The sequence below is a fragment of the Nomascus leucogenys genome, chromosome 2 (assembly GCF_006542625.1).
Source record: "Nomascus leucogenys isolate Asia chromosome 2, Asia_NLE_v1, whole genome shotgun sequence".
Classification (NCBI taxonomy): Eukaryota; Metazoa; Chordata; class Mammalia; order Primates; family Hylobatidae; genus Nomascus; species Nomascus leucogenys.
Window position 1 is genome coordinate 31319312 of NC_044382.1, and position 25031 is coordinate 31344342.

General features: G+C 37.5%; 1 protein-coding gene across 2 annotated transcripts in view; it reads right to left on the reverse strand.

Annotated features, from left to right (window-relative positions):
- Nucleotides 1-25031, reverse strand: part of STK32A (serine/threonine kinase 32A) — a 180206-nt gene that overhangs the window by 80554 nt on the left and 74621 nt on the right. For both annotated transcript variants that reach the window (XM_030826935.1, XM_003266595.2), the window contains exon 5: nucleotides 8903-9076. In XM_030826935.1, the coding sequence (XP_030682795.1) occupies nucleotides 8903-9076 (174 nt within the window). The remainder of the gene's footprint in view (nucleotides 1-8902; nucleotides 9077-25031) is intronic.

The window sequence follows — 25031 nt, forward strand, 5'->3', positions numbered from 1 at the left end:
AGAGCTCTGTGTCCAACATGCATAATTGATCAATATTACATGTTAAATGACTAAACCTGAAAGAATAAAGTTTAAGCTTTATATTATAATGTATTCTGGGCAAAGTAAAATTTAACTTGGACCAAATCACAGGTTGCATATTAACGAAGCCCTTAACCTTATAGAAATTATTAAAAGCTCTGCCAGTCTAGTTAAATGTTAACCTGTACACAAGCAGTCCTCTTTGCCTTTTCACATAGGTTTTCACAAATTGATGCATACAACACAAAGAAGGCAGATTCTCCTGTTTTCACAATGTGTAATTCATGCTCATTCATTATTCGGTAGCTCGGGAGCAGGTGCTGAATAGAACACATCAACCTAATACCCTCATTACTGCACTGCCGTTTTGTTTTGAGGCTCAAGTGGCCCTTCTGCTATGGGAGTTAGAAAAAGAGAACATTTGCAAGGGCTTGTGGTCTACTGAAAAGAAGATTTACCAAAACAAAAAGAAAGGGCATTTTCTTAAGCACTCCACAGATGATAGCTTAAACCAAAGTCTATTATTCCACTGCAACAAACACAAACTATTATCAATACACTGAAAGAAAGCCAGCATCAAGCAGAACACATACAATATAAGTAATCAGATAATTTTTAGACTTTAAATGTTCTCATACTGGACATGTAGCTTTGGTAAAATGGAAAAGATTTAACTTTCCTAATAGATATATAAAAGCAAAACAAAACACCTTGGACAAGAGAAACGGTATAAAAAGCCACAGATACTGAAAATATCTTCCCAAACCTGAAATACAAAAGTAAGCAAAGATAGTCTCTGGCAACATTAAAATAGGTTACTGTATACTAACGCCAATGGACTTGACTTACTGAATATTCTCTTGGATTAGTTTAATTTTACAAACAATACTAACAAGTTTTGTCACTTGGTCTTCTATCCCATAATGTATTGTAAGCAGCATGTTAGGAGTGAGGACAGAAGGTGCTCTGAGTAGCACCTACTAGAGAAGCAAAGATTAAAATATTAGCAGCAAAGAAAACAATAAAAATGTATTTACTATATTCATTTGTTAGAACTGCTGTCACAAAGTAACACAAACAGTGGCTTGAAGAACACATAAATTTATTTTCTCACAGTTCTGAAGGTAGAAAGTCCAAAATCAAGATGCCAGCAGGGCCCATGCTCCCTCTGAAACTTCTCAGGGAGACTCCTCCCAGGCCTCTTCCAGCTTCTGTGGGTTTGCTGGCAATGTCTGGCATTCCTTGGCTGGTGGACCCATCACACCAATCCCCCATCTTCACCTGTCATCCTCCCTGTGTCTCTCTACATCCCCATCATCTTCACTCTGTGTATGCTCCTCTGTGTCCAAAGTTCCTCTTTTCATAAGGACACCAGTCATACTGGATTAGGGCCTACATTAATGGGCCTCATTCTAACTTGATTAGCTGGGTAAAAACCCTCTTTCCAAAAAAGATCACAGTCTGAGGCACTGGAGGTTAGGACTTCAACAAATCTTTCTGAGGGAGCACAAATTAACATATAGTACCTACCCACTAAAATATGTATCTAAACTGAAGTTTTATGCTATTCGGTAAACAGCACTGAACAGCTCATCTGATCTTGAGGGTATCTTATTATTATAAGAGTGAAAGTAAGGGTGTCTATATTTAGAACAGGGCCTTTGAAGAAGGTAATTCTACATTTGAATCTGGTCCCCATATACTGACTGTATATTGGCACGTTGCTTAATCCCCTCAGAGAATTGTTGATTATCAAGTTAGGTGGTGTGTGGAACCTGCCAATTAGCACAGTATGCAGTTCTTGGTATAAGCAATAAGTGATAGCTCCTATTAAGTCATTAAAAAAGTGCCATAGGTACTTTGTAGTATAAATTAAATAGTTAAAAAACTCTGAAATACTTCCAGGAATTAGAAAAACATCTCTCCAGATGACTCATTCCCACATGCTTCAGAAACCTGAGGTGTCACTGTGTTGGCAAATTTATTTAGTAGGAGCTCACCTGTCGCTCAATGATCATTGACTAAAATGATTAGCTGCAGAAAGTTCTTATTTTTTCTTATAAATTATCATCTCAAGAAAATAAAATGTGACTGCTAAGATAGTAGAGCGTGTGAGAATTAGACACAAAGGTGACATTCCAGCCCAGATCTCTGCCTGAAATAAACTAAAGACCTCCGTTAAAACAAACATAATTTTGGCCCACAACCAAATTGCAAACAAGACCTTGATTGGTAAATGTGCTAATAGCCATTTATCACAAGTCACTATCACAGTCTCTCTAGACAGGTCATTACAGTTGGGCAGCATTCTTGGAGGGGAACGAGTGTGTGGTAGAGCAGAGAAACAACGAGGAGGTCATACTTTGAAGAGCAGCCTACCAGTGCAGAGAGGAAATCATCCTAGAATCTTAGATATAAAAGAATCATTTCTGATCACTTGTTGAAACCTCCTCACTTCTTCCTTGACAGGGAAGTTCAGGGCTATATTTAAGGTCATAGCAGAAATTGGTATGGAACTGTGATGCAGTGCAACTTCTTTAGAGGAAATGTGAACAGACTGTATGGTGACCCCCAGGATTCCCAGCTTTTGGTGTTCACACCCTTGCATAATTTCCAGCCCCTCAGCATGGACTGGTTCCATGGTTTGTTTCTAACCGACGTTACACGGCAGATGTGATAGTCTCACTTCTGTGACTGAGTTATGTTACAATGTTATATATCATTATTCAAGTATATGTACTCTGTTGTCTTGCTAGCCAACTCACTCTACAGTATTCTTCTTGTTAAATTTGAAGAAAGTAGCCACCACGAGTCCTACAGCCACAAGGAGATACCTTCTGCCAACATTCTGACTGAGCTTGGAAGTGGATTCTTGCCCAGTTCAGCCTCCAGAAGAGAACCCAGTTCCGGCTGACACCGTAATGGCAGCTGTGCCGAGAACCCAACTAGACTGTGCCCAGACACCTGACCCAAAGAAACTGCGAGCTGATAAAGGTATGTTCTTTCTGGTCACTGGGTCTGTGGGAATTTGTTACACAGCATACAAAACTAATCCAGCATGGTGGAAAGGCATCCCAGAACCCCACATGTTGTGGACACATGGAGGAATGTGTGGAATAAATTGAGAATTTGCTGGAGATGACATCCTCCACAGCAACTTTTACCTTCTGCACTCACCCAATGGTTACATGTACATACTGTCCTCATTCATTTGTTCAGTCATTGAATTATCCAGCAAGCACTCTAGTTTAGATCCAGTGCAAGTTGCTGGAGATTAAAACATAAGTGAGGTGTAGTATCCACCTATGAGGGCTTAAGATTGGAGAGGGGAAGACAGCTTTTTATATAGAATATCATGGTCCAGAGGCTACAATTAGAGGCATAACCATGAGCATTGGGAAGATGCAACTAAGCGTATTGTGTGTGTGTGTGTGCGTGCGCACGTGCATGCAGGCACACATGCATAGCTCAGGATATGCACATAACAGCTTTCATTCTTTATGGCACATGCCACAACATTTGAAAGCCTTTTGATATTAATGTTGAAGTGTTTACTTGACTATTTTTCACACTATAATATTAACAACTTCATATGACAGGGGGATTGTCTTGTTCCCCATGGGAGCCTGGCATTCAGAACACTGGCAAATAGGTACCCAATAAATAATTTTTGAATAAATATTTGGACTAGAAGCATTATTCGTAAGATTTTTTTCTTCATTGTCAAGGTACTGATTTCTAGAAGAATGATAGGAACTTCTCATAAGCAGCTACTCCAGCCCAAGAGGTCAGGTGTGAGAAATAATTTCTATCTGCATCTTATACAGTCCCTAAGATGAACCTGGAATCAGTTATTAGTTCCAATGAGTACAGCAAAGAAGGTAAAGGTGATAAATAAAAATACCATCCTGTGTTTTTCTACACAGCCATAAATTTTCTTTTATTTCTCTTCAACATTTCAGTACTCAATGGGAAATGAAATTTTTGCAACTCTCTCTGTTGGACTGCAATTACTTACACAAATTACTCTAATTAGATTTTTTATCTTGTTCCTATAAAAATTTAGCAAACAGTGAGTTATAACCTCGTTATAGTGGGGGGTAATTCTCAGAGGGAAAAAACAATCAACCATCCTCTCAAATGGTATTTTGACCCAAAATGACTTACTATTTAATTGTCCCAAACAATCCGTCTCGTTAGCTTAAATTCATAATTGAGTCTTCTTTAAGATCTGACAAGGGAGTAAACAGAAATTTGTCTTTGGATTATACTATTAAATAATTACTTTCCACCAGATTGTTCATTGGAGAGGCTGTGGCAATCAACAAATAGAGTAGTACTAACCCTGTAGAAGAGATTGTAATGAGTTTTGTTTTCCTTATTTTTTAAATAAAAGCAAATAATCACTTTGTCCATAATTTAAAGCATTTATTTGCAGATTTCAAGTAAGCAAAAGAGAATATTATACTTCAAACTGGCCATTCTTTGGAAACTAAAGCTGATTTTCAAGCTGTACTCACACAAAAAGTTTGACTTCTTGACTAATAAGAAAGTTGTCTAATTGCACAATTCAAACTTAATGGTTATTGTGCAACCCTGCGTCTTTAACAATGATAGAAAAGAAAGATTCTGAAATTGAAGAAAACTAGCTGAATATTCTACATATTTGGGAAACTACCAAAAGTTCAAGTCCATGGATTTTTAAACATCCACAATATAAAACTCCATTTATGTCTTAATGGGGATTTGTGGCAGAAACAGATCTTACGGTTTTTTTTAAAACATCACTACACTAGACATTTCTGGCAGAAAAGCTGAAGTGAAAACAAAATTTTAAAAAGAGCCCCTTCTATGTTAACACAGTGAAACAAGTGAGGACTTTCATCCATTCAGCTCCTCTTGCTAGGCTAGACTTGCTGTGTGCTTTGGCTGTTAAAAGTCCCCTTTACACCCTCAGAGCTCTCATGAGACTTGCTTTCTTACTCCAAACCAACTTCTCTGAAGTACTTGTCTTTCTCACACAATTTAGCTTCCAGTTTTAGGATGTTCTCTGTCTGTCCATTCCACATGTACCACTTCCGTCTGTGGGTGCATGAGGCTGGTGGCCATACATGGGTGTCCCGTGCTCCCCTCAGAGCTGCAGCCATGCTGAGAGTGGTGAAGAGCTCTGTATTTTCTAAACATGATGCTTTCCCTACTTACTAGCCATGCAACCTCGGGCAAGTAATTTTTCAGAACCAGAGTTTCATCAATGGTAAAATGGGGACAAAGTGCCATCAACCTCCTGGAGCTATGGGAAGACTGAGTAAAATAACTCACAAGTGCTTAGCAGGCAGCCTGGTACCCAGGAAGCCCTAAGCAAACAGCAGCCTACTGCTGCTCCTACTTCCACGTATTGCTGACTGTTTATGGGTAATTTTGAATCTTCTACCATGTCCAAAGGCAAAATGTAGATTTTAATCTAAAAGTAGGAAGTCACGTATTTTATATCTTCAGTTTTATGCAGATGTTGTCTCCTTGTCCGGGAGATCTACTGTACTTTCATTGATTCTTTTTTTCATTCTCACTTTTAATTTCTAGGGACTCAGCATGTATTTTACAATTTAATCTTTCTAAGTATCTAAAAGGTGTTTTGTTATCTTGAAATCAAATACAACATGAATCGTGCTGATTCTTTTGAAGAAGGAGATTTTAAAAAGAATTACAGTATTGAGCAGCCTATATCTCTTCTGTATTGCTTTTTGCACTCTCTGGCCCAGGAGCCCTAGTCTCAGATTGCCAAAGTTATTATCATTTAAATTCCTTAAACAAAGGGATCACTGCTTCTTTTACCATGTACATTTTTTAAAAAGCTATTTGACACCATTTCAAATTGATATCTGGTATTCTGAGAACAGAAAATCCTGGTTATCAGAACACCGTCAGAATTAAAATGTCTATTTGAAGCTGGGCATGGTGGCTCACATCTGTAATCCCAGAGTTTTGGGAGACTGAGGCGGGAGGATTGCTTGAGCCCAGGAGTTCAAGGCCAGCCTAGGCAACATAGGCAGACCCTGTCTCTACGAAAAATAAAAAACCAAAAAACTGCCTTGAAAAGCCTTAATGATGTTGACATAGGTCCTGAATTGCCTAGATTATTTATGGGTTTTGACTCTTCCCAGTGCAATTATTAATATTAATAGCATCCTCTTTAGCTCTCAGAGTATCCTGGTTTGGATGGTAAATTACATGATTAATGTAAAGACCAAGGTACAAGTAGGTCTGAGACCTTTGGATTTAATGTCCTGTATTTGAATATTTCCTATTTGTAAGCCTGAACTTCTGGTCAATCATTCATTCATGTGGCTCATATTTTTTTCACATACTGGTTATACAATGAAAAGCAAAACATGCAGAGTTCACAATTTTGTAAAGGAGACAAATGAATTAATTACACACCAAATGTCACAATTCCTCAGGAGAGGTACAAAAGGGTATGAAAGCCTATAAAATATAACACCTGGGAGGTTGGGGGAGAGGTGCATAGAGGCTACAGAAATGCACCTGAATAGTTTTTGACGCCAGTAGGATGTCACCTCAATTTAACACTGCACTCAAAATGTCATCCTGTTTGCCTTCCATACCTTTACCATGGTGAGGAGACATTTCAGTACAAAAAGGCCCTTCTGAGAACGGGCACTAAGTAATAACTGTGGGTGCGACTGAAAGGCAAAAAACCAGAAAGTTAATCCTTGGTTTATGATTTAAGTGGCAAAATGATGATAACGATGAGAAAAACAGAGGGAAAGAACAGAAAAACAACATTGGGTGTTAGTAAGCTCCTTGGGGAAAAATTGTATCAAGATTTTTGTTGTTGTTTTTCCCTCCTGAATTCCTCTTGGAACACAGTTCTAAACACATGGAGAAAATGCTTAGAGAATTGGTCTTTTGATGACCAAGAACGTGAAGCCTAAAGAAAGAAGGGACAGAACCCAATTTCAAACAGGAAAAGGAGAGAGAGTGAAAAGGCTCTCAGGCCATGCTGGTTTCTCGAGGTCACTGCCTTCTTTCTGGTATCTGTGATGTCACAACCAAGATAGGCTGAGGTTGGCAATTTTTGGGAGAATGAATGAGCAGGAAAATTTGAGAGGGACTCCATTGACTAACAAGTATGAACAGTCTCTCTTCAGAAAGAGCTATGAGGACCAGAAAACCAGTATGGGAAGATGAATGCTTGAGAACAGGATTTCTAGTTATTGAAAAAATACCAGGTGTGCAAATTCACTTCTGATATCCTGCATAATTAACTGGTCTGCTTTCATTTATCTGGTGCCTGAAGAGCACACTTCCAATACAAGCAGGCCCTTCCAAAGAAGGAACATTAAATAAAAACTAAATGTAGAGGGCCAAGGCCAAAAAAAATAAAAATAAATAAAATAACTGGCCTGTGGTACCTGCACAGAGAATCTATAAATTCTGATGCTTCACCTTCATCTATAGGCTCTGTACTCATCAAGATAAATTATAGGCTGAGTACAGTGGCTCACTCCTGTAATCCCAGCATTTTGGGAGGCTGAGGCAGGAAGACCACTTGAGGCCAAAAGCTGGAGACCAGACTGGGCAACATGGTGAAACTCCATCTCTCTAAAATATATATATAAAGGTTTAAAAAATAAATTACAGGTCAATGTCAACTGGTGGTGGTCGAATATTTTATCTAGCCAACTTTTTACTAATTGAGACATAATTGTACTTAAAATCTCAGCAAATTCTTCAAGGATTAGAGATGACAGCAGCAGAGTCACATGTACTGATTTTTCATTTAATGATGTATAATCAATTAATGCATATATTTCATATGTGTAAGTAATGTGAATTGGTATCATAGAATTCTGACTTTGAGGTCAGAGGGATCTAGGTTTAAATCCTGGCTATGCTATTTGTTAACTGTTTGTCCTTGGCAAATCTTTGAGACAGTTTCTTTATCTGTGTAATGGGAATATTATAATGAAATGTGGAATCTTTGCTGAGTTTTGAGGATTTAATAAACTAATGTACATAAAGTACCTAGGAGTGCCTGGCACGTAGTAAGTCATCAACCAGTAAACACTAGTTGTTTTGATGTTGATTAGTAGATGTTTTGATGTTTGATATGTTTACAATTCTTACAAGTAAACTGGGTGATAATTTAATGTATACAAGCCATGGTTTTTTCATATGTAATTCTAGTCTAATTATATCTGCTCTGATCATTTATCTCAGGTTGTGTCAGAGATCAAATGAGATACTATATATAAAATCATCATTAAAACTACAAATTTCTTTACTATAAAGTATTATTCTTTTCTCTCTATTATCTCTATAGCTTTATGGTTTCTTATGTTATTTGTATGTCTTTATTTACTACTAATGGTCTAAATGCAGAAGACATTGCTATTGCTTTTTCTACCTCCATTTGCAGTACATACATTAGGGATTAATTTAATATAGACTGCAGGACAGCAAATATTAGAAAGACTCAAGCTTTTTTCCCAAAGAACTTCCTTTCTTTTCATTCTATTTCTTTCCCCCCATGTGCTACCTCCATTTAATTATTTATTTAATATTTATTAGGTTTCTATATGCCACCTTTTCTCCTCTTTGTCTAAGCTTAGTTATAAAATAGTACCAAAATTCATTGATTGTGATCTTGTTGTTTACTGTGACCTTTGGCAAATTAAGCTCTATGTGTTCAGTCTTTTAAAAACTCTGCAAAATGAGGACAATCAACCTACCTCAGGGTACTGTTTCAAGAATTAAATGAGGATTAAATGTCATGTTCAGTAAGAATTTATTGAAGGTAGCCAGTTGTGGATTCTCTCCTTGCATTACATTCATGGCCGTCTCCTTGGACTTGACTGACCTGTGAATGATGCGCTGGCTCTGCAGGTAGTCCAGGGCCATGACCAGCTCACAGATGAAGAGCTTCACTGTTTCTTCCTTGAAGCGGACATTCTGTTGCAGGTGATAACGCAGGTCTCCACCCAGCAGGAGGTCCACCACCATGAACATGTCTTCCTCATCTTGGAAGGAATACCTGGAATTGCATTAGAAGAGAAAACTTATCAAATATATTTACACATTAAAGAGTCTCAGAGGCAAATGAGACCCTACAGATCAGAGCAGAGTGTTCTTGAGCTAAGAGCTCAGACTTTGGGAGTAGGTGGTCTATCACTAGCTCTATCACCTTAGGCCTTTAGTTTCCTCATGGGTCACATGGGAATAATAACCACATTTGATCATACTGATGAATAAACAGGGTAATTATAATACTTATTGTCATGCTTGACATACAGTAAGCACTCAATAACTGTTTGTTCATGTAGCAATAAAACACAGAAAATGAAGAGAACCCAAGTTATCTATTTATTGCTAATGGTTGCATCCTAACCATATATTGCAGAAGGCCCATAAAATATGAGTTATGGGAACTCCCTGAACCATTCTCATGCCCATTTTTCTATACTAACAACATCATTGCCCAGCAACATTATAACAAATCATGTCCCACATTAATCATAAGGAAAACATATAAGAAGGGCAATGAAGAACTAAGCACACAGTACAAGGAAGTAATTCACTCTGTCTTGGGGATGGGAAAGTAAGGGAAAGCTTCTCAGGAGAGATAAAACCAGAGCTCAATTTTGAGGAATGGTGATCATAGTAATAACTAAAAAATAATGCTAACATCTCCTGATGTTTCTACTGAATGACTTTGTGGGCTCTGACACACCCTGCAATTGCGACTCCAGTCCTTCCTCACTGTGCTGGTCCTACGCTCCCATTCACATGAGGAAACGTACAAAGTTTAAAACACCTGACAAATGGTAGTGCCAAAATGTTCTCCAGGTGCCAAAGTAAAATTTGAAAAATACCAGAGAAAAATAGGATTCATGGAAGCACAGACTTGGGAAAGAACCTAGTGCAAGTGGGGAAAGGAGAATAGCTTGGATTTGCTGGAACAACAGGTATGAGGGGGAACCTTGTGGCTGGAGAAGGTGGCAGAAGCCAGATCCCATAACAGGACCCTGTGCACGCATCTGCAGTGACCCCCAGTCACTGAAATAGGCAGGATCAGACATGGGCTTCACACATGAAGGAGTGTAGGGATGAGGAATTAGAAGAGGAAATGAGACACAGAGAGTAGAATTGGCCTCTGCTGTGTACAAACAGTAGCTTGTAAAAATGCATTCCTACCTCTGATTTATTTTGTTTCCCTCAAAGCACAGCCATGATTTCTATTCACAGTCAAGTTCTCTGACATGTTTCTTTGACATGTTTCTTTAGACATAACGTCATGGATATAACATTTTAAAGTTTCATTTGAATCAAAGAATTAAGTGCCTGCAAGCAGTGCCCAGGGATGCACATCACTTCCTCGTGACAAATTATTTGCTGAGGAAATAAATGTAAAATATCAAATGATGGGAGAAATGCACTTAGTACATTTTCTTCTTTATAATTATCATTGTGCTAAAGGACAAAAGGGATACTTACAAACACCAGAAAAAAAGAAATTCAATGAAGCATTAATCTGAGGTGGTAACATTCTAATTAGCATTAATAGCACCTGATAGTTCAATAAATAAAATTTTGTTTATCACTGAAGACTGATTTACACAGAATATGTTTTGGAAAAATTAAGCTCTTAGAGGAGTTTAGACAGAAACTCAAACAGTGTTTTGTAAAAGCCTGAGAAACATATGCTTGGTATCGCCTTTTGGGAGATACTATTCTTCATCTCGATGCAATGACGGGCTGGTCATCTCTGCCATTGGTGTACTGGGCATGAGGAGAGGTCTTTGGTTCTAGGCAATGTGTTACATAAGCCTTCCAACTGCAGCAACACAAATTGTATTCACTGTGTTTTACAGGCCATTCAGTAAACAATATTGAACTGGTGAAACTGTAATCATACCTGGGACCTGCTGCACCTCAGGCTGTTCTCCACTAAGGTAATAGAAAGAATGATTGATTGTGGGATGTAAGCAAGGTCTTTTAGGATGAGTGGCAGATGCGATAGGGATAATGAGGTGTGTGAGGGTTTGGTACCAAAAGTCAGGAGAAGAGAGTACTAACCATAAACATAATTAGATGCCAGTGCAAACCACCTACTCAGACCGGGTTAGCATACAGAGCAGATGTGATTCACTCCCTGCTGTTGACTATGTTAGGCTGCCAGGTGTAGTTCAGAAACCTGGTAACAGACCAGTGGACTCTTCTCCTATTATTCCATTTAACTCCAAGGGAGCAGAATATATTTCTTAAATTCAGCCTGAATGAACATTTTACTGGGACTTGGGTTAAGCTCTTTTTATTCAAAGAATAAAGTGATAAAGATGCCAATTGTGGCAAGTTAATAACAGTGATTAAATGTGCAGGGGATTATTAATCAAAGACAGAAGAGGCCCAGGCAAGAGGCAACATGCTTCCCTTGGCCAGTAGAAATATAAATGTATTTAATCATGGAGGCACATTTGGCTCTTAAAAATCATCTTTCTCCTTTGGCACATCAGAGGCCTCCATCTCCATCTCAGATTTTTAATTCTCAGGGGGAGAGAAGATAAATATTTTATTATCCAGAACTATGTCCAGTAAAATATGTGAACATAACACATTGGGCAATATCTAGAATATTCAACTTTATATCATCTGATTTTTTTAAATGAGTGAGTAAGAGCTTCCTTGTACTTCAATCATTCATCACAGCCTCACTATTGCATTTCTGCAACTTTCTTTGGTGGGATATCATGGCTTATTTATTTCTTAGTTGACAGCTCCAAAATTAACAAGTCTGGTTCCAGTGCATTTGAAATTCACTGCAAAGTGTGCTCAGTAAGGAAAATAACTAATAAAAGATCACCACCCTATTCCAACCCTACTCCAACATGCTTGACCCAGACCATTGCAATAGGCTATTCATAGCTCTGTCTGTGTAATCTGGGACCTCTTCAATCCATTCTCTACCTTGCAGTTATATTTTTACAATGTGAGTTTTATCATGTCATCCAGGCTCAAAATAACCTTCACCTCTTTCCATGGTCTACAGAAACCTATGAGGTCTGGCCCTGTTTATTTTTCCAGCTTTATCTTGAAGATCTTTTCCTTCCATTCTCCAGCTAGCAATTCATGCCCCCTTCAGCCTTAGAAGCTTATGATATGACGTGACCTGTGCCTGCATTCATGATGCTGTACAGTACACGGTTAAATTCTTTTCACCTTTCAAATCTCAGCTCAAGTGTCACTTCTCACAGAAGGCTTTTCCAACACTCCATATTAAATGCGGTTCCCCTGTTACATGCAATGCCATGTGCTTACACAGAATTTATCAAAGTTTGAAAATATTTTCCTGTATGCTTTTGGATTAGCTGCTTTCATTCCCAATATATCTCAGGATGCATGCTTGCTATTACTCACTGTTGGTGCCTCAATACCTGTACACTGCCTGAAACACAGATTGAACAAACAGCAATAGAAAACATAATCAATGAATCAAAGAAAGAAAGGAGAGAACCAAGGTTAAAACACAAGCTTTGGGTGGGTCTGACGTAAATGCTCTATCTAGGTTTTATGTTTAGAAATTAGCATGGTTACCAAATAAGCCAAAAGAGTCACTTATTTGGAAGTCACAGTAAATGGTAAAGAAGGAAAAAGGAAAAAGAAAGTCACTCACATGCTTGAAGCTGTCTTACAGGGGCCATCTTGAAATAAATCTGACTCTGAGGGTTGGGAAGAGACTCTAAAATATTCTACAATGCAATGTTTTACAAATTGTGAGTCAAATTTCTTTAAGGAGTTGTGAAATCAGTTTGGTTGACTGTGATGAGCATTTTTAAAAAAGAAGTAAAATAGATCGAATAACATAGGATAAATGCTATTAACATAAGGTTAAACATTATGAAATTTTTTTATGAATATAGTGTGTCTCTGTGAGTATATCTACTGGGTTATGATGAAAAACATTATTTCTCGTTATGGGCTGCAGTCAAAAAAGCTTGAAAACCATGATAGTAGGGGAACCTACTTCCTATTGCAGAACTGTTGCACCAGATCCTCATTCTGATGCTACCCCAGCAAGGGTCCATTCTGAGCAAGGAAAAGCAAGAGAACATTGTCCTAGAACCTAAAATGATAGAAAGTTCATTGTGTTTTTCTGACCCTGAACAGGGAGTGCTCACAGCAGGCTTTTCACGGCTTAGACGAAGCATTAGCCCTTGTTAGAAGAGATCCCTGAAGAGTAGCAAGGAGGAGGTTAGGGTACACTGTCTAATTCATTAAGTACAAATTTACATTTTAAAACCTTTCTTTGGAGAAATGACCCATCATATTTTTCTTCTTATAGCTCTTCTTATAGCTCTGGAATAATTTTTCAAGGTGTACCTAGCGTGAAGTTCATTTTTTAAAAACTAGTATTATGCACCTAATTCATTCACCATAACAACACAGCAAACCCATGGTTTCCAAAGGCAGAATTCAACAGTCTATAAAAACAACACCCCATTGTGGTCAGGCACGGTGGCTCATGCCTGTAATCCCAGCACTTTGGGAGGTCGAGGCTGGCGGATCACGAGGTCAGGAGATCGAGACCATCCTGGCTAACATGGTGAAACCCTGTCTCTACTAAAAATACAAAAAAATTACCTGGGGGTGGTGGCGGGCGCCTGTAGTCACAGCTACTTGGGATTCTGAGGCAGGGGAATGGCTTGAACCCAGGAGGCGGATCTTGCAGTGAGCCAAGATCGTGCCACTGCACTCCAGCCTGGGCGACAGAGCAAGACTCCGTCTCAAAAAAAAAAAAAAAAAAAAACCAGTTCTGTTTTTGTTTTTTAACTGAAATACCACAATGTGACAATCTAAGGCAAAAGAAAGGTTAATGGCTTGGATAACACTGGAACCAAGCTGAGACAACACTCTAAATTCTCTCTGTATAAGTTTAGAGGGAGGCAATTTATAACCTAAGCAGATATGTCATGACTTTTAGTCATTAATGTATCAGTATGAGAGCATTTCCACCAAGGCTTGATGAGAGCCACTGTTGGTAAGGACATGGAGAAATGGGTATCTTGTATGCCCTGGATGATAATTTGGTGAAGCCTCTTTTTGAGGACAATTCAAAAATATCTTTTAAAAAGCACATGGATTTGGCCTGTAATTTCTTTCTTTCTTTTTTTTTTTTTTTTTTTTGAGACAGGGTCCCACTGTGTCATCCAGGCTGCAGTGCAGAGGCACAATCATAGCTCACTGTAGCCTTGACATCCCAGGTTCAAATGATCCTCCCACCTCAGCCTCCTGGGTACCAGGGACTACAGGTACACATCACCATACCAAACTTTTTCTTTTTTTTTTTTTTTTTTAATTTTTAGTAGAGGTGAGGGCTCACTATGTTGCCCAGGCTGGCCTCAAACTCCTGGCCTCAAGTAATCTTCCTGCCGTAGCCTCTCAAAGTGCTGAAATTACAGACGTGAGCCACCACACCCTTGTTGCCTTATAAATTCATTGCAAGAAACTTTATGGATACACTCGAAAAACTGTGCCAAGATGTACATATAAGGATACTCATTATATCATATAAAATTAACACAATTGACATGCCCATCAATAAGGGAGCAAGCAAATAAATTATAGTAAATTCGTGCTACAGATTATACTGCATTTTAAAAAAAATGAGACAGATCTATATTCTTTTTTTCTTTGCATTTCAATGGATACAAAAAGGCAGATCTATATTCTGATATGGAACAATTTCCAAAATATATTGTAAAGACAAAGGAAAAGAACAACGTTTACACTATTGTATGCAGTATAGTATATAGCTGCTTAGGTACATAAAAAGGATATATTTAAAAAGGATATAAACACACAACCACAAAAGGAAAAAAAACGCACATACGCTAGTACATGCATAATATTTTTTTGAAAATAAGACAGTTACATAAGTGGTGGGATTATAAATCATTTTGGTTTTTACTTATATATGTTTACATTTAAAAAGCCAAATAGATGTAAGAAAAATATCTCCTTCTACTCTGATATATCTAATACATATTGCCTTATCAGGAAAGAAACTAATAAAAATGAGTCAGTTATCTAATCTTTATAAATTATCTAGGCTAGTAGTTGTCCTGAGATCTTGAATCTTTTTTATTTTTTCTGATTGTTTTATAAACTTTTCTTTTTAAATAAAGAAATTTTTATCAAATGTTTGCATCCTAGAGTTGGATTCAAACACGGCCCACCCACCGCCATTGACGTATGTGGCAGTCTTTTTTATTCTACAGCTTCCCTGACCAACTATTATTCTTTTATTTCTAGTACTTTTTTATTGAAAAACCCAAATGTGGGCCAGGTGCAGTGGCTCATGCCTGTAATCCCAGCACTTTGGGAGGCTGAGGCGGGTGGATCACGATGTCAGGAGTTCGAGACCAGCCTTACCAACATGGTGAAACCCCGTCTCTACTAAAAATACAAAAATTAGCTGGACATGGTGGCGCACACCTATAATCTCAGCTACTCAGGAGGCTGAGGTAGGAGAATTGCTTGAACCTGGGAGGCCGAGGTTGCAGTGAGCCGAGATCACACCACTGCACTCTAGCCTGGGTGACAGAGGGAGACTCTCTCTCAAAAAAGAAAAAAAAAAAAAAAAAAAAAGGAAAGAAAAAGAAAAAAAAAAAACCCTAAATGTTTGCTGTAGTATTTTCAGAGTCTGGACTTTGCTGATTGCCTTCATGTCACGTCTCTCTATACATTCCACAATTCTTTGTAGTTTGTAAAAATTGGTGGTTAGATCTAGAGGCTTGTTCAAGTTTAGGTTAGTTTTTTTTTTTTTTTTTGGCAAAGCTATTTCACAGATAGTGGTATGCACTTGATCAGGAGTTATACAATTAATAAGTCTATATTTTGTGTGTTGTGTTATCAGTCATTAATTATTGTTGTCTTCATCCAAAAATTCCTTAGGGGTTGTGATATTTGAATTCTATCATTTCTCCTTAATGTTTTAGCTGGAGTATTTTTATACAGAGAAACTTGCTTTAATCAATTATTTAGTTACCCTGAGGCACAGTTCATATAGGAAAGTTATGCTTAAGTCTTCCTTTTTTTTTTTCCCCCCCAGAAACAGGGTCTTGCTCTTTAACCCTGGCTGGACCACAGTGGTGCCATCATAGTTCACTGCAGCCTTGAACTCCTGGGCTCAGGCAATCCTCTCGCCTCAGCCTTCAGGTAGCTAGGACTAAAGATGTACACCACAATGCTCAGCTGATATTTTAATTTTTTGTAGAGACGGGGTCTTACTATGTTGCTCAGTCTGGTCTCAAACTTAAGTCTTTCCTTTATTTACCACTTTTCAAAATGATTTGTTTGTTTCCTAGAATCCTCCAAAAGCAATCAATATACTTAAAAATATATTATAATGAACTCCTGGGTTTGATGTCATTATTCTTATTGATGTTCAGTTCATAATGTTCATTCTTCAGCCAGTAGGAACATGGTCATGTTAGATCGTGTGTTATTTCGACATAACCCTAGTAAGTTTTGACAGCTTTGTAACTATAGAATATGAAAACATATTGCTGGCTATCTTGTGTATTTCCTGTTTCAGACAATCTGGGTGACAGAAGTGTCTGCTGCTATAGATGTATAGTTAGAGATATACACATATTCAAAGGTAAACTAAGATAAACACATCACACATTTCATAACAATGCTTTCAGTTTACATTCAAGATTACAGAAATTCTTAACCTCATCAGTCTTACTCATCATTCACTCCCTTCTCCCTTAGTGAAAATCTTGGTTCTCAATGATATCATTATAAATACTTGTTGGGTCTATCCCACTGTATACACTCAACACTTTCAAAATAACAGTATCAACATTACCCCCAACAATGCCATTACTGAAAACACTTTAAGGTATTTTTCCTGTTCTTTTTTGTTATTAGGATATATTCTACTGATGGTATACAGTAATTTTCTGTTCAAAAGTCACTTGGAATAGTTCCTTTCTGTGTGGTTATACCACAAACTGGATATATACTTAGATTAATTGGTTTCTTTTTTTTACATTCCATTTTTGGGATTGTTTTAAGATTTAATTTTGTTTTCTAGTTATATAAAGTATGTATATATTTTCAAAGTCAAATATGAAAAGCAAGGTATACTGAGAAAAGTCATGCTGTTATCCCTGTCTTCTGTAATCCCTCCTTTTCCCCACTGGTAACTTTTTGTATTTTTTTCTATTGTGGTAAAATATACATATCATATAATTTATAATTTTAACCCCTTTAAGTACAATTCATTGGCGCTATGTACATTCAGAATGTCCTACAACCATCACCACTGTCCATTTTTAGAACATTTTTATCATTGCTAACAGAAACTCTGTACCCATTTAATAATAACTCCCTATTCCTCCTCTCCAACCCCTGGTAACCTCTATTTTATTTTCTGTTTCTATGAATTTGTCTGTTCTAGGTACCTTATCTAAGTGGAATCATATAATATTGGTCCTTTCGTGTCTGGATTATTTCATTTGTTATAAGATTTCAAGGTTCATCCATGTCGTAGTGTATATCAGAATTTTACTCCTTTATAAGGCTAATATTCCACCATAGGCACATACTATGTGGTGTTTATCCATTCATCTGTTGATGGACATTCGAGTTATTTCTACCTTTTGACTATTATGAATAATGCTTCTGTGAACACTGGTGTGCAAGTATCTATTTGAGTCACTGCTTTCAATTATTTTGAGTAAATATTGAGTAATGGAATTGTTGGATGAAATGGAAACTCTATGTTTAAGTTTTTGAAGAACTGTCCAACTGTTTTCTTCAGTGGCTGCACCACATTACATTCCCACTATCAGTGTACAAGGCTCCAATTTCTCTACATCCTCTCCAACACTTGTTATTTCCCATTTTTTAAAGAGTAGTACTGGCCCAGTGTGGTGGCTCACACCTATACTTACAGCACTTTGAGGGGCTGAGGCAGAAAGATTGCTTCGACCCAGGAGTTTCATACCAGCCTGGGCAACATAGTGAGACACTGTCTCTACAAAAAAAAAAAAAAAATTGTCTGGTGCGGTGGCACATGCCTGCAGTCCCAGCTACTCAAGAGGCTGAGGCAGGAGGATGACTTGAGCCCAGGATGTTGAGGCTGCAGTGAGCCATTTTCGTGATCACACACACTGCACTCCAGCCTGGGAGATAAAGCAAGATTCTGTCTCAAAAAAAAAAAAAAGATGTGAAATGGCATCTCATTGTGATTTTGATTTGCATTTCTCTAATGTTTAGTAATGCTCAGCATCTTCTCAAGTGCTCACTGACCATTTATTTATCTTTTAATGTAAAACTACTCAGATTATCCATTTTTAAGTTGCATTTTCCATTTTTATTATTGACTTGGAAGAAATCTTTGTTTATTCTTTTTTTTTTTTTTTTTGATATGGAGTTTCGCTCTTGTTGCCCAGGCTGGAGTGCAATGGCACAATCTCCATGCACTGCAACCTCTACCTCCCAGGTTCAAGTGATTCTCCTGCCTGAGCCTCCCAAGTAGCTGGGGATACAGGTACCTGACATCACACCCAGCTAATTTTTGTACTTTTAGTAGAGACAGGGTTTCACCATGTTGATCAGGCTGGTCTTGAACTCCTGACCTCAGGTGATCCACCCACCTTGGCCTCCCAATTTGCTGGGATTACAGGCATGAGCCACAGCGCCTGGCCCTTTTGTATATTCTAAATGCACATCCTTTAATAGAGATATGATTTGCAAATATTTTCTCCCCATTCTCTGGGGTGACTTTTCACTTTTTTGATAGTGACTTTGAAGCATAAAAAGCATAAAAGTTTTCAATTTTGATGGTGTCCAATTTATCTACTTTTTTTCGTACTTGTTCTTTTGGGGTCATATCTAAGGAACAATTGGTGATTACAAGGTCTTGATCATCTACTTCTGTATTTTCTTCGAAGAGTTTTATACATTAAGTTCTTATATTTACCTCTGTTTTCCATTTTGAGCTAATTTTGTACATGATGTGAGGTAGGGTTCCAATTTCATTCTTTTACATTTGGATATACAGTTGTCCCAGCACCAGTTGTTGAAAAGACAAATTCTTCCCCCATTGAATTTTCTTGGCACCCTGGTTAAAACTCAATTGACTGGAAATATGAGGCTTTATTTTTAGATGCTCAATTCTCTTCCATGTTTATCCTTATGCCAGGACCACCCTATCTTGATTATTGTAGCTTTGTAACAACTTTTGAAACTGAAAAGTATGAGCCCTCCAACTTCGCTCTTCTTTTTCAAGATTGTTTTGGCTAGTCTTTGAATTTATTGAATTTTGAGTCCCTTGGATTTCTATGCACATTTTAAGATCAGCTTGTGAACTTCTGCAAAGAAGCCAGCTGAGATTTTGATGGGGATTGTATAGACTCTGTAGGTAAATTTGAGGCCACAGTGCTTTTTTCACTTAACAGTGTACTCTGGAGAGCAAACCACACTGGGAGATAGAGATATTTCTCACTTCTTTTCTCAGGTGTGCAGTGCTGCAATTTATGTATGTCACATGATTACTCAACCTGTCCCCACTTGATGAATATTCAGGTTGTTTCCAGGTTTTTGGCTAATATAAATAGTGCAACACTGAAAAACTCTATGCATGTATGTTTGTTTGTTGTTGTTGTTTTGTTTTGTTTTTTAAGATGGAGTCTCTCTCTGTAGCACAGGCTGGAGTGCCGTGGCATGTTCATAGTTCCCTGCAGCCTCCAATTCCAAGGCTCAACCTGTCCTTCCATCTCAGCCTCCTGAGTAGCTGGGACTACAGTCATGTACCACCATGCCTGGCTAATTTTTTTAATTTTTTTGTAGAGATGAGGTCTCATTATGTTGCCCAGGCTGGCCTCAAGCAGCCTTCCCACCTTAGCCTCCCAAAATGTTGTGGTTACAGGTGTGAGCCACCACACCTAGCCCAGTAGTAGTACTGGCCCAGTGTGGTTGCCTTCTTGTGTTCTGGGCAGTCTAACTTTGTTATGGATGTATAGAAGAGGGTTTGCTAAAACAAAGATTTGTCAAAACAAAGGGCAAAGGTATATGTAATGTTTGCTTGATATTGCCAAATTTATCTCCATAGGATGCATATCATTTTGAATTGCCACCAGCAGTATGTGACAGTGCCTATTTCACCGCTTTCTCTCTCTAGAGTATGTTGTCAAATTTTCAGAGGTTTTTAACAGCAGAAAAACTCATCAATAGACCAAGAAGCTTTGGAACTTATAAAATACTTACTTCTCTGTCTCATAAGCAGCCTTACAAAGCTTTTCCAAAGAAAAAATGCACCTTGAATGCTTTCTTTAACACATAAGTGATCGCACCCACTCTTGTGTGTTTATCCAGAATAAACACCCATATATCTAAAATTCATAAACATGGACAACTTAGAATTTATGTAGATCTTTTGGGCAGTAAACAGAATGAATTTGAGAGAACTACCATATAATATTTACAATAAGTGTTCAGGCCAGGGGCGGTGGCTCACACCTGTAATCCCAGCACTTTGGGAGGCCGAGGTGGGTGGATCACCTGAGATCAGGAGTTTGAGACAAGCATGGCCAATATGGCAAAACCCCATCTCTACTAAAAATACAAAAAAATTAGCTGGGCGTGGTGGCAGGCTCCAGTATCCCAGCTACTTGGGAGGCTGAGGCAGGATAATCACCTGAACCTGGGAGGCAGAGGTTGCAGTAAGCCAAGATTGTGCCATTGCACACCAGCCTGGGCAACAAGAGTGAAACTCCATCTCAAATAAATAAATAAATAAATAAATGTTCATTAAAACTTCCTTTTTAGCAATAAGAAACTTGTACGTGAGTCGCAGAAGACATAAAGACTCTTGGTCAGAGTTTATCTCCCCTGTAGTTAGTCTTTCCTGGCCTCTCCTTGACAAACGTAAATTAGATGTTACTCCTCTGTGTTTCCCCCTCTGCCCTTCCATGGCACCTAGGCATTTCTCTATTACAGAATGCATCAGGCCTGGTGCAGGTGACTCACGCTTGTAATCCCAATACTCTAGAAGGTAGCACTTTGGAAGGCAGGAGGATCGCTTGAGGCCAGGAGTTCAAGGCCAGCCTGGGCAACATAGTGAGACCCAGTCTTAAAAAGGTGTGTTTTTTGTTTATTTGTTTTTGTTTTTAAATTAGCCAGTATAGTGGCATGCACCTGTAGTCCCAGCTTCTTAGGAGGCTGAGGTGAGAGGATTCCTTGAGGCCGGGAGTTTGAGACTGAAGGGAGCTATGATTTTACCACTGCACTCCAGTCTGGGTGACAGAGCAAGACTCTGTCTCTTAAAAATGAAACAAAACACTTCAGAAATCAATCTAGTTGCAGATGGCTGCATTGCATTATATTGTATAATCACCATTAACATTTTCTTTTTGCCTGAATTGCTCACTAATTGAACAAAGAATTTTGTGCCTTGCTCATTTCTAACCATCAGCAACCCCTGGCATATAGCTTGGTACTAAATAAGCACTTGTTCATTTGATGGTCATTTTACAAATACTTTTTGTATATTCACATTGTGCAAGGTGCTGAGAATAAAGGAGTAAAAAAAAGGACATGGATTCTCTCTTCCTGAAGCCAATCATCTATAAAAGATGAACAAATATTTAACAAGCAAATACGTAGTTATAAAATATGGCAAGAATTGCGAAAGAAAAGTGAAGGATACTGTGATAGAAACTAATAGAAGGACCCAAGTTTGATTGCAGGGGTCATGAAAACCTCACAGAAAGTAATACTCATATGCGTGTGATTCAAGACATAAATTATAGCCTCAAATAAAATAAACAAAGATCTACAGTTTGCACAGTAAAAAAGATAGGGGATGATTTTTAAAAATCATATAACAGGTTGCAGATTAGTTTTTCTTGATATTATGATGATTTTTCTGAAGCCCTGACCTTTCTCTGGACAGAACATTAAATCATATTTCATAATCTGTTGGCTTACGTATACTGGCTCTGGAGATTTAATTCACGAAGCTTCTCCAGGGAGAAATTTTGCTATTATTATTTTTTACAGAATCTCTTGAGATGGCCACCTCAGAGAATAATACAGCCAGTAAACAGGCAAAGGGGAATAACAACATTTTGCTCTCCATATAAAAAGGCAAGCCAAGACAACATGCTCAGATGATAGTGAGGAAAAATTAAATCAGACTCTTGCTTATAAAGTTCATCAAGTGTCCAGGGAGGAAAAATAAATGTTAGAAGTTAATACTTTTTGTGCTCCATGACAATCATAGACCGATCACAGAGAAACTAGTTTAAGTTGGAGAGCTTGGGTTACTGATGGGATTGGAAATGGCCACTTGTGATTCAGCAAGTGGCTGGGCAGGCCTGGCTGGCGTGGGAGGGGTGCCTGGCGTGCTGAGTCATACATTGTGACTGGCCCTTCTCCAGAGCAGAGAGACAGGAAGTTCAGCTGGCACAATGTATTGTCCACCCTTCTGCCTCTCCAGCCAGAAAGGCAATTTATTTCCTTATTGACCAAGCTGCACCATGTTCAGAATTGCAGGTCAGAGGGGGATGTACTAGAATTACTACCAAGTGAAGAGATTCTTACTCAGCCTTCACACCTTCATCCCAGGCTCTTTACTTTTAATGTACCCAATGTTCCTTTACCCGTCTAGTGATTATAGCCAAACTAGACAAATTGCCTCTTCAGAAATGTTGTGCTTTTCTCCTGTCTCTGCTCTTATCTCAGGGGCTCTACTATTCATCTATATTTCTGATGTCCAGCAGTAGAAACGCTACCAGGAAAGCAGGAATAATATGACATAATGGTTTCTCTCAGACCTAAGAATATTAAAGTATCAGTGGTGATTTTGTTTTACTAAAATATTTGAATTTATCATGTTAAATGGCTCTTTGAAATTTTTAAGTTGATTTTGCAGTTGTAGCTAAGTTTAAAATGTTTGGTTTTAGAGTTGTAAAAGTCATGATACATATAATAACATTAAAATAAAATATATGTTAACACTGAGGGTCTTAGAGAATTCAGGGGTCAAGAGTTAGAATCCAGCTTTGTCATCACTTTCTGTTTTTGTGGCTATTGAAGGAAATGGAATGTGTCACTATCAGCATACTTATTTACAGGAACTAGTATTTGAAGATATATGAAATTATACATGTAATATATTAGTACAGCACCTCAGAAATAGTAAATTCTTAAAAATATTAGCTATCTTAAAGAGTGACATTGCATATATACGATTCTTTAAGTTTCCCCAAGAATTTCCTTCTTGAGTTTCCTTTCTGTAACTACGCTTTTCAATTCATCAAACTTAGTCACAGTGAGAATACCTCACCCAATTAAACGCCAATCCTGCTTAAACTCAATATGCTTTTAAACAGCAATAAAAATGAACTAGTGATCTATTAAGTGCAATCTAAAGAGAAAATACAAATCTGCAGGATAGATTCTTGTTTAATTATAACTACAAGTCTTAAATGGATACTTAGAAAATCCTGTTCTAATTCTCTATTAATGTCACAGGTCTTCGCAGCATCTCAAAATTTCCTATACTCTGACCACCTTCATTCTCAGTTGATGGCCTCATATACTACAGGGAAAACACAGGCAATGGCATAAGAACTACTTCATCTGCCCTCTGACAAGCCCAGCAGCTCACACACATACAGACTTCCAAACTCTACTTTCTCTCCTAGTACATGAAGGAAGTGTCCCCACTTCCACCTGAGGTCAGCTCATTCACCTGTGCCCTGAGTCACATTCATCTCACTACCTACAGGACCTGACTTGGCAATCATCCCCCCTCTTTACCATATTACCAATTTCTTCCTCTCAATTGGCTTATTCTTGTTACCATTCAAACTTGTCTATGTACATCTTAAAATATATGTAGGAATATATATAAATAGAATACATATTTATAAATAATACATAACATACATAATAAATAATATATGAATAATAATATAAAATATATAAAAATAAATATTTTATTGTGGCCAGTAATATACACAAGAGGATAATAGAATGTGAACAACTAGCATTTACTTTTGGAAATCAAGATTGCTTTCATATTTACAAATCAACTTACTTCACTCATAATAGAAATGATCTCAGTAAAACAAAAGTATTTGATAAAATATTATACTCATTCATGTTAAAAAAATAAAAACTTCTAGTGACTTAGGACAGAAAAGAAACTTTCTTATTGTGATAAAGAATATCTACAAATAGCCTACAGCAAATATTTTATAAACTCTTGATATATTGAAAACCTTCCCTGTGAACTCAGGAAAAAGAGGCAAAGATGTCCATTATCACTCCTTTTATTCAACATTGTTCTCAATGCATGTGCAATATGCATGGAAAGAAAAGATAAGAAGATTGAAAGGGAAGAAATAAACCTGCCACTATTAGTAAATTACATGAATGTAAATATTGAAAATCCAAGAAAACCTATGGGACAACTAGTATAGTTAATAAGAGAATTTAGCCAGGTCACTGAACACAAAGTCAATATTAATAATCAATTGTATTTTAGTATATAAGCATCAAACTAGCAAGAAATACAATTTTGATAAATAATACCACTTGTAATCTTATCAAATACCTAGTCATCAGTCTAAAGACAAATACGCTAGACCTCTACGTGAAAAACTAAAACCAAAGAGAGAAATCAAGGGATATCTACATAAATAAGGAAATGTATATCCATATATATATGTATATGCATGTACATATATATATAAAATGTATGAATTGGAAATTTGATATTTTAAAAAGATGTTAGTTATCCCTGAATTAATCTGTAGACTCTATGTACCCAATATACTTACCAGCAGCTTTAAAATACAAATTGAAAAGCCACTTATGAAATTTATATGAAATTTTAAAGAATCAGTTGTAGCCAACATAATCCAAAGATGAATTACTGAAAATGTAGTATAAAACTACAGTAATTA